This window comes from Pyrgilauda ruficollis, unplaced genomic scaffold, assembly GCF_017590135.1.
Source record: "Pyrgilauda ruficollis isolate IOZ18807 unplaced genomic scaffold, ASM1759013v1 scaffold31, whole genome shotgun sequence".
Taxonomy (NCBI): Eukaryota; Metazoa; Chordata; class Aves; order Passeriformes; family Passeridae; genus Pyrgilauda; species Pyrgilauda ruficollis.
The window spans coordinates 2,131,520-2,142,297 of record NW_024524489.1 but is presented as its reverse complement, the minus strand read 5'-3'; the positions used below and the strand labels follow the sequence as shown (position 1 = coordinate 2,142,297).

Genomic DNA, 10,778 nt, shown 5'->3' with positions numbered 1-10,778 from the left:
GCGGCGGCGGCGGCAGCGGCGGGGAGGAGGAGGAGGAGGAGGAGAAGCCGAGTCACTCACTGGCTCCCAGGGACTCCACGCGCCGCCATTTTGCTGAGGGGGAAGGAGGAGGAGGAGGCGACGGGAGCGAAGGGGGGGACAGGGCGCTCGGGCGCCGCTCGGCAGTTTCCGACCAGGCAGGAGGAGGCGAAGGTGGCCGAGTCCCTCCTCCTCCCTTTTCCCTCTCGCCCCGCCTTCCCACCGCCGTTCCGAGCGGCGGGATGGCGAGCGGGGAGGAGGAGGCAAGGGGGCGGGAGGGTAAAATGGCGGCGGTGGCGGTTGGGCGCGCGCCCGGGGAAGGGCGGGAAGCGCCTCTCCCTGCCCTCTCCCTGCCCTCTTCCCGCCTCCCGCGGCCGGGAATCTCCGCCAGGAACGCGCGCACGCCGCCGCTCTGACAGCGGCGGGGGAGCGGCTTCTGCTGCCCGCCCCTTCCCTCGGTGCCTGGAGCCGCGCTCGCCGGGCTGCCTCGGGGACCTCCCGCCTGAAGAGAGCGCTTAGCACGCTAAGCCGAGCTCCGTGGCGAGGAAGCTCCCAACTTCCAGGCGCGTTTCCAGGTCTTTTGGGTGGTTTCTTGGCGTTTTCCGCCGTCGGGGCGCGGGACGGAAGAGCCGCCGCCATCTCCTTGCCGCGCAGCGCGGCTGAGGGGAGCGGGCGCACCTGTGAGCGCCGCCGGCCCGGACCCCGAGATTAGGCTTTTGGAGGGCTACGGTAGCGTTTTCTACTAATAACTAATTTATTTGTACCTCGTAGTTTTCCGCCCTGGTTTGTTGGGGGACTCTGTACAATCAGTGACGGCATCTGTGACTGGCTGGAAATAGCCTTTTCTAAATAAAAGACACGGTCAAAACGAACGCAGAACTTTAATTGAGGATACATAATTTATGTTTTCACAACTACCAGTTAGCTCACTCCGCCTTGGGTACGAGGTTTCAACCCATGGATGACAAATTTTCAGGCAAACATCTGTTGTTTTGTTTTGTTTTTTTTTTTTAATTTGCCATCTCTTCCCCCTGCTCCCTCTCCCAGGTACATGTAACTGGAATATGGATCCCATGGTAGGTCTGGGCTGGTTTTTCCCCCACTTCCCGAGAAAAAAGCGCTGTTTTTTATTTCTGCAGTACCACCCAGCGGCGAGTCCGCGTGTTGCTCTGAGCGCTGCGAGTTCACCGACCTGTGCGCACCATTAAAAACCCAAATCTATTAATAGCCGCAATGCAGATGCGCTATAGTTTAGTGGAAAGTCAAATAGAATCACCAAAAAAAACCCAAAAAAGTTGTTTTGAATTCCTCAGTGGCTGTCTCGTATTTCTTCCACTTGAAATAAATCTGCTGGCATGGTGGAGATGCAGTTCTGGGGTTTTTTTTAATTCTGTGTGTGTATTTATCCAGGCTGATAACAGCGTGGTGGTTTTGTGTGTAACCTCCCACTGCAGGCCACAGAGTGCTCGACTCCAAACAATCCTCCAGGCATCGCTTTGTTAAACTGAGATTAAAAAATCCCACTGCTGCTCAAAAGTAAGAGACAATTTACTGTAAACAACAGGTAGGGAACAACTACGGTGCAAGAATGATGTTTCACCCAGAGTTCTTGTCACTGCTTTGTTTTGAAATACTTTCCAAGTTAGGCTTATCAACAAAGATAGCTATTCCTAAATATTCCCTGCTGAAATTTCCTTTTACTGTTTTACAAACTAATACAGAAAATTAACTTGAGTCTGCAGGAGACACAGATTCCTTGTCTGTCACTTTAATTCACATAACATGTTAGTGCAAATGTATTTCAAATGGGAATAACAAGGGGTAGTAGTGCAAGAGAGAGGTTGAAGACTGTGAGTAAAAACCTAAAAACTTCCCTGAAACTTTTTACTGATGTTTCTCCTTAGATTTAATTTATAGATGTTTTAATTCCTCTCTTTTCTAAATGATGTATTTTCTGTTGTTAGAAATCTGACCAGCACGAGCTAGTTAGCTATTAAACTAACTGGATACGTCACTAAGCCTCCATAATAATAACAACTATTCAATAGCTAACTGGTTTAGTTCTTAAAATGACACAGATGTACTGGACCCTGTAAAGCCTTTTTTTGGTTGCTTCACCTCTTCCAGTTAGCCTGAGAATTCATAATGGAAGAATAAAAGGAGTCCAGGACATTGCAGTTATGTTCTGCTGCTGCCTGAATTAATGTAGTGTCCACCTTTCTCTTCTACAGCGCCGATTTCACAGCTTGAGGTCCATCAAAAGGTAGATCAGAGGATTTTATGTGGTGCATCTGCACGTGAGTTTGCACTTGATGTTGTGCTGCTTTCCTTCTGTGTGTCCAAGAGGATTTCAGTTACTGTAGAACACCTCGCTCTGCCATCTGCTTCGCCTCATCTGAAGTTGCACTTTTCTCTCTGCTCTCTTCCTCAAGCAGGCCCTGCAGTAACTTTTCCAGCAGACTCCAAACCAACTGCCAGAACATCTTCAGAGATGGTTTTCCTGGGCAATCAGGAAATCCAGACAGGAATCAGCAGTCAGCTGTCTGATCTGGGTGCAGCCCCACACAAACACCGGAGTCGGCAGAAGGGACCTTCTGGAGCCTGGTGTCACATGCCAGGCTCAAGGAGTGCAGCACAAGAGCATGGGTGACCTTGAGTCACTCCTGCTTTTGAGCAGAACAGGATACTGAAAGCCTGATTCCTTTTACTGCACACTTTTAAATTTTTTTTAAGCTGGAGACTAAATTGAATTATTTTAAATTAAATTAAATGTTAGCTTGCAAGCTGAAGACAAGACCTGTCAGTGGCCTGGTTACAGAGATCATCAGCCTCCTGCTCTTGCATGCTTGTTTTTCCTCTTAACCTTTTTATTCTCTCTGTGTGCCAGCCCAGCAAGGTTGTTTTATCCCCAGGAGGCCTCTTCCTCTCCCCTGGCTGCAGTGCTCCTCATTTGGGAATATTTGCTCTGGTAAAGGGCCAGCACAGTTCTTCTGCAGGAATAACTTAGATAAATGCAAGACTTGGCCAAAACTAAAAGCCTTAATCCAGGTTTGGGACTGGATTAAGAATAAAAACATGAATTTTCAAAATTCATGCCCCAGCACTGAGCTAGCAGTTTAACTGGAGTCCAGTTAAATCTCTGACCTCGTGTCTGGAGTGTTGCTGGAAACCACTGGAAGCCACAAGCAACACAGTCAGTTTTAAGTTTACCCACATTTAAGTTTCAGCACTTTACTTTCATTGCTCTTACAGCATTGTAAACTTTTTAACAGGGTCCATGTCTAACTCGGCTTTGGTGTCACAGCACCCTTAGAAGACAAATCCAAATTGATTTACCCCAGATAATAAAATTTGGCCACCAGTATCACGTAGGTACAGACAAGGCATTGCTGAGCATGAGAGACTGCCACCAGAAACTGAACCACTACCAAGGTGGTCCAGGCAGCTTCTCTTGCACATTTGGACCTCTTTTGGACTTTTTAGTGGTGAAACATACGTTTGCAGTGCTCCTTTGGAGAGCTTTTCCTGTCTGGAAAAGTGTCCCTGTTACAATAACCAGGGTGGGAAGGGGGCTGGAGCCTGCTCTCCAGCACAGGAGGGAAAATTTGAACTCCCCTCCCCACTCCAGTTGTTAAATTGGCCCATTCTTCCTGATAATCTTTGCTGAAATCACCAGATCCACAAAAGACTGCGAACTTCGAGGCTCAGGAAAAGCTGAGACTGTTGGAAAGGATTTAAGACCTCAAGGGTGTTCACAACCAAAAAACAGGCACCCCATATTGCTGTGAGACTGGGAAGAGATTACCCAAGAAATGACCCAGGAAAAAGTGCTGGGTGACTTTTATTTACAAGGAGTAAATAAAAACAAAAATCTGAGTGTTTTGTTTTCTTCCATAATCTTAACCTCCAAAATATTCCTCCTCAATCCCCTCTTTCCCTGTACAGACTTAAAAACACAAAGAAAAGTGCTCACAGGTTTGTAGGTGTAAAATCTGGGACATTTAGGTAGTTGAGGTGCACTGTACATGGGATAATGACCCAAAAAATGATTCCCCAACAGGAATGGCTGAGCCTTTTCCCAAGGGAACCCTGCTGACAGCAACAGCCTTGGACAATGAGGTGGGGATGTCCTGAAGCTGAAAACCTACAAATGAATTCAGTCTCGAGGATTGAAGTGCAGAGGTACATTCCTGGTGGGCAGGTGGACAGGATTATCATTACTGGTGGTTTTTAAAGAGCTGTCTCCAGCATTCCAGTTTTGCTCCTTTACACCTGGAGACAATCCTAGCAAGGGGCAGAAGGAATTTCAGCCACACCTCCCAGCACCTCATGAGTCTGGGACCAGTAATTATCATTTGATAAATGGACTCTGGGACAGGCTGGTCCCTCACCACAGCACCAAGGCAAATTCCTCACCTCAGGCACTTTAATGCATCATTTTCAGCATTTTTCCTCTTTTTATTTTTTTTCCCCCTTTAAGCTGAAGTTTTGTTGCCTTTCCGGTGCTAAAAACTATCAGCAGTAACTCTTAAAGCTTCCTAGAGAGATGAGCATTTCTAAAGCTTTTTTTTTTTGCATAAATATTAGCTTTATTGGAAAATAGTTCACTTAAACCAATCAGTTAACACACACCAAATTATTCTAGTTTAAAAAAACCAAAACCAACTAACCTAAAATGCTTTGGAAGATAATCTGCTTCAGTTACAGTAGCAAACACATCATGGCAGCCTGAAACAAGTACTTGGGGTGTCTTCATCAGCTGACAATCAATCCATGTAAACACAGAAAACACCCCAAAATAGTTGTATTTATCAATGTACCTGGAGTACACAGAACTGGTTTGTTTTTCGGGTTCTTTTTAGTAAAATCTGTATAGAAATATGCACAAAACATTGGTTTACATATAATTACAAGTTATGGAGATGTTTATATGATGGTTCATGCTTTTTATCCATATATTTTGATTTACAGAGTGTGCATTAGAACTTTCTTAGATGTACATTGTCTTTTTTTTTTTTTTCACATTCAGGATAACTGCACTAGAAATATGCACACACACAAGTCAAATCTTTAATGGTATCCAGAACTCTACAGAAGCTGCATTTCTATAGCAGCTGCAGAGATCAGGGAAAGGCACCAATTATCTTAAGAGAACAAGACAAGACCACAGTTAAATTTTTAGATCTAAAAGGGAAGCAAAACCTAAGATTAGAATGTTGTTACTAGAGAACTCTTAAGGTATCAAAATAACCAAACAACTCTTCTTTGAACCAACAGAAAAAAATACATTTTGGATCTGTTTGCAAGCTTAGGTCACATTTAAATCTTCAGTGAACAAGCAGACCGTGAGCCCCAGCCTCGCTGCAGCCTTGGAGGGAAGGAAGGAGCACAAACACACGTGTGTATTTCTGTTCAGAACTGCTCTGCGTGCAGTCAGAACCAATTCAGCGCTCTGTGACTCACGGCATGCGATCTGCCATCGCGCTGTCGCTGGGCTCATTTCCATTTTAATAACCTTCTCTTACTTCTCTGCACAGCTTTTGCTAAGCTGCAGCTCTGCTGCTTGCTCACCAGCCATTTCATGTCCTTTCCAGACGTGTCCCTCAACAGGACTTCACCTTAAACTGCCCAGTCAAGGCAGTATTGCCTTGAGGGTGGAGCAGAGGGCCCCACGCTGATGGGAAGACATGAAAAAGCTGGAGCTGGGAGCTTTAAGGAGAGTAAGCAGTGGGTTCTGTAACTCTGGCAGTATTTTGGGAGGCTGTAGGCAGTCCCAGCCGTGGGGGTTTTTCAGGAGGTCTCCAGGCAGTGCCAGCTCAGTGCCACTGGCCAAGGCCCTTCCTGCGGGACGGGCTGAGCTGCGCCAGGGCCGAGCACGCGAAAGGAACGGGAGATGCTCCCAGACACGGAGGGGCAGAGCCCAGCCTGGAAACATCCCGGGCACAGCTACATCCTACAGGAACACCGCTAACTGCACACTTCTACTCCGAAGGAACACACAGCACTAAGCTAACAACTACAGCGCCCCGAGGGGCACACAACAGCCCCGCGCCTGCCTGGCTCCTGTGACAGCTCTGACAATGGCTACACTTCATCCCAGTCACAGCCCGGAGACCGGACACCAAATCCACGGGGAAACTCGGGGAGAGCTCGACAACGAGTGTTAGAGAACAGAGACAAGACACGACAGAGATGGGGAAGCCAAGACTGTACACAACCTTAGTGTTCATACTGCTTCATATATCTGTGAAAATCATTTAACTACAAAACTTTAGGTAGAAAAATAACCGTAGATCTTGTCTACACATGTTATTAACATGGACTATTATTAACTGTTTAGTCAAGATACAGTGCAATACCTCTTTGAAATAAATTGCAAAGAGTCCAGAGAGAGAAAGAGCAAGAGTACCTCATTCCTGGCATTTTATAGCAACGTGGTATGGAACAGTTATCCACGGAGGTAAGTCAGAACAGCTACTGTACTTCCAAATGGAACCCAACTTAGTTCGTGGTAACTTCAAGCACAACCAAAGTCCTTGAGATGAGGCAAGCCAGAAGCAACAGTTATCTAGACCTCAAGGAACTTCTCCTACGCCTTCAAATACCAATCTTAAATATGATCACAGCATTTTCATCCAATAAAAGAATAAGCCAAAGAAAGAAAAATAAATGTAAACCAAGTTTATTTTGCTCTTAAGTAGTGTTCTTTAAGCACTACAGCATGGTAAACAATGTAAATTAGTATAAGTCATCTCAAAAGCCAGTTTTTTTTTTTTTTATTTTATGAGTTGTTAAAAAGATGCAGCCTATTCTAACAGGATAAATATTTTAACCATTTCACTTCGAGTTAATGAAGGCTCACAAATGAGCAACACTCCTCATTGAGGAAAACAAAAAGCTGTTGTCGACAAAGCGACAGCACACACACAAAAACAAAAGAACTGTGTAAAAATAACTAACTGTACTGTGTTCCCATACTCTTTAGAAGTTGCTTTACAATGGGATGATATGCACATGATCTTGCTGCAAACTTGCCATACAACTTGCAAATACACGTAGCCTATAGCCTTACCACTCAGTCCAGAAAGCTGCTAACTGATCAGAACAAACGCAGCACTAGAATCCTCTGCTTAACAATTAATTCAGTCTGCTTTACTCTTTACCTTTTCTCCTAGACTGCAGGACAGACTAGAAAGAAAACGACTCCGAATTAAAAATCGATACTCTTACAGGAAATTGTATTATTTTGCAATATAGTCTTTTACAAGTTACGCTTTGCCTATTTTCCCCTTAGCCACAAAATGGGCATGAAGTAATTACTTTGAAAATGCCTTAATTTTCAACTTCATGCAAATCTAAATAAAGATGACCAAACAAAAGCTTAAACAATGGAAGGATATTTCACAGAAAATTTCTTATACAAAAAACACATAAGAAAAAGGGCCACTAGGTGACATTTTAATTTACAAATTGGCATCATTTTGGTCAACAAATATCCAAGTGCTGTTTTCTTCTATCACAACAAAGTAGCTGTACAGAAAGAAAACTGCAAAACTTGTTTTATTTTTGTTTTAATCGCACATCTCCTCGGGAATCTCATGTGGATTAAGGATGCCAGGTACAGACATCTGCAGTTTATGCTTCTCCTCTTGAGCCTGCCGAAGGGCTGTTTCTCTCTCCTCCAAGAATAAGTCTGATGTGTCTTCACCTGCAAATTCCTGGGGTAATTCACACAAAAACATCAGTTTGTTGTCAAGTGCTTAAGGCAAGAGTAATAGCTTCTAAAATGATACAGGAAACATCTTCCCTTCCTGTTCCCTGACAGGCTACTTGCATGCTTTTCTGGTCCTAAGGTCACAACTAATATAAAGCATTATTTAAAGATGTTCACCCTGTGTTACAGAATGGGATGCCAAGCCCAGCATCTGGAGTCTATCACCACTAAAGCAGAATCATTACAATTCTGAAATACCTGACAATTGCAGTCTCAAAACAAATTAAACTATTTCCTACAATCTTATCATTCCAGCATCCTTAGAAAAAAATAAAAGGCATAGCATTAGTGTAGTGAATTTCAAAACTGGTCCCAATTCCAAGCAGAATTTAAAAAATCTGGTTTAAAACACACTTATTTCCTGTTAGATTAGTTCTGCAGTTGTTTCAATTTCACACTTATTTCAATTTGTTTTCAATTTCACACCTATTTCCCATTAGATTTAGTTTTGCAGTTGTCCTAAGACATAAGGATTGTGTGCACAATGTAGAACGCAAGCAATGATGTTCAAACCCAATTTGTGAACTGAAATCCCAGTGAAACATGAGGTTCCATGAACACGACCCAGTCACACAAGCCATTGGACAGAGTTCTCACTGCATTTAAAAAGATGCAAAATAACTTCCATTTCTCAAACAAGCATTGACTCCACTCCAAAAGCTTTCCAACAATATCCTGCTGAAAATTATTTTGAATTTCTTGAGAAAAGCATGCCCAACACACCTTGATTTGGACCAGGAAATCCCTTAGGTGTTCCTTGAAGGCAGGAATATCCTGGTTTAAACTGAAGAGTCCCGTTACGAACAGCTTAACCTGGGCACTAACAGCAAACACATCCGTTAGAATTCCAAAAAGCAAAAACCCACCGAGAAGCACGAATGAATCATGGCAGACTTACTCTTGCAGGTGAGGAAACGCAGATTTGAGGAGATTAGCCACATACTCCTGAATAAACATTTGGTTGTTCACTGGATTTCCAGGGTTTAAAGGAGTACTTATCTTTCCCTCTTCTACCAAGTTGAACATGTAGGCGAGGATTGACGCGTGCATCGTCAGACCTGCGCAGATCGAAGGCAGATGTTGCTCAGAACAGGACGTGTGCATTTCTGTGGTGTTCAGAGGCTGCTGGGCAGCCCCTGCCTCGCCCACAGGCCCGTGCTCACCTGCAGTGTGCGAGGTGTCTGTGACCACGGAGAAGATGTGCTGGAGGATGTCACAGAAATACGTCTGGTAGAAGCTCTGGGCGGCCGTCTCCTCCTGCGCTACGTTCTGCAGCAGGGTGTAAAGGATCTGAAGTCCTGCAAAACAGCCATTCAAAAAGTGACCAAGGGAACAGTATTCCAACAGCTGGGAGATTTTGGCCTTTTCCAAAACAACAGGAATAATCCAAGAAATCCTGATGGGCAGCAGGATGCCCAGCATGGCACATTTGATGGCTTTGTGAGGCACTGCCCAGGCTGGCAGCAGAGAGCACTGCCTCCCAAACATGGCACGCCCCTTCACCTTCATTATACTCTCATTATCCTATCATTATACTCTCATTATCATATCATTATCATAAAGAGCCAATCACACCATTTAATGATCAAAACCCTCTATCCAGACAAGTGTTGGCTATTTAAACAAGGAAAGATGTCTTAATGTTTAGATTTAAATGGAAACTTTAATTACTTTACTTGGTGAAATGCAGCTGAAAAACATCCTTTCTCCCCATCCCCAAATGGCCAAAAGAATCATTGGTTCCACAGTTTTTTGAGGCATCACTCTAAGCTGCTGCATCTGTTCAGCCATTTCAGAACCGTGCCAATGCTCAGGTGGCAAAGAAAGCAAGAAGAAACTGTAACAGTGCTCTCTTCCAGCTACAGGAATGAATCAACAACCAAACATCTCAGCCCATCCATGGATCCCTGGCTGACACCTTGGAGCTGAGACAGAGGAATTCTATACCTGTGCAAATGCAGAAACATGTGAACAATATGCTACGCTTGATTAAAGAAAAGGAAGAAAACGAACAGCATTCTATCAGAAAATCTTTGATCTGTATTAAACACTTCCATTTACCTGTATCTGCAACGTCAAGAAAAAGAACAGCATTCTATCAGAAAGATCTTCGATCTGTATTAAACACTTCCATTTACCTGTATCTGCAACGTTTCTCATTGTGTGTTTGAAAGCCCAAATAATAGAATCCAGGACAAGTTTGAACTGTGCAGGTGGAATGGCCAGGAAGGCTGGGAAGCAGTGAGAATTTACAGCTTGAAGTAGCAAGAAGAAGTTTGTTCTATGTTCAGGATATTCTTCAAAGTCCTAGAAGGGAAAGGGGAGAAAAGCCAAATCTCCTTAAGTTCCACCATAGCATCTTCCATTAAACAGAGCAAGGCAGTACATACTGCACATTTAGTGAGGAAATACTGGACTGAGCAGTAGTGGTGTTCTTACACTTTAAATATTTATCAATTTTAGCACTTTGTCCTACACTGACATTTAACTTCTGTTTGCAGAAGTGCAGCACTACAAGGCCCCAGAAAAATTACTAATGGCTTAAATAAAGAGCTAACCAGAGAAATATAAATCAATTTAAGGTATCTAACTAGACAGCTCAACTATAAAACAAGTACATTCATTTGAGCCGAAATTTTGTCAAGTGCAACAAACCGCGACTTGGAAAAACCCCTAAATCCCAAGATCCCACATGATGCAGCCATCACAGGGAGATGTCTTATCTCGTGTTTCAAACATGAATACCTTGTTGATCATGTTTAACGTGCACTCAAAAACAGCATCGAAGATCTGAGGTATTTCAGCAGTGATGTGTCCCCCCAGCTTGTTGACAATGATGGCCATGGTACTGAGCACCTCGGGCTCGCGAGCGGCCGGCACGTTCCGCTGGTAGTCGATGAGAACTGCATCCAACAACGGAGGAACAAAGTTTTCAGCTACCTGGTTGGAAGAGTAAGCCAGGTTATAGCACAGCAGCTACTGGGCA

General features: G+C 44.1%; 1 protein-coding gene across 3 annotated transcripts in view; it reads right to left on the bottom strand.

Annotated features, from left to right (window-relative positions):
• Positions 1 to 6,684: 6,684 nt before the first annotated feature.
• The window catches only part of XPO1 (exportin 1), a 35,327-nt gene continuing 31,233 nt past the window's right edge, over positions 6,685 to 10,778 (bottom strand). For all 3 annotated transcript variants that reach the window (XM_041473948.1, XM_041473949.1, XM_041473950.1), the window contains 6 exons: positions 10,538 to 10,732; positions 9,931 to 10,099; positions 8,956 to 9,090; positions 8,691 to 8,850; positions 8,516 to 8,612; positions 6,685 to 7,736 (listed from right to left, as the gene is read on the bottom strand). In XM_041473948.1, coding sequence (XP_041329882.1) covers positions 7,590 to 7,736; positions 8,516 to 8,612; positions 8,691 to 8,850; positions 8,956 to 9,090; positions 9,931 to 10,099; positions 10,538 to 10,732 — 903 coding nt within the window. In that variant the 3' untranslated portion in view covers positions 6,685 to 7,589. The remainder of the gene's footprint in view (positions 7,737 to 8,515; positions 8,613 to 8,690; positions 8,851 to 8,955; positions 9,091 to 9,930; positions 10,100 to 10,537; positions 10,733 to 10,778) is intronic.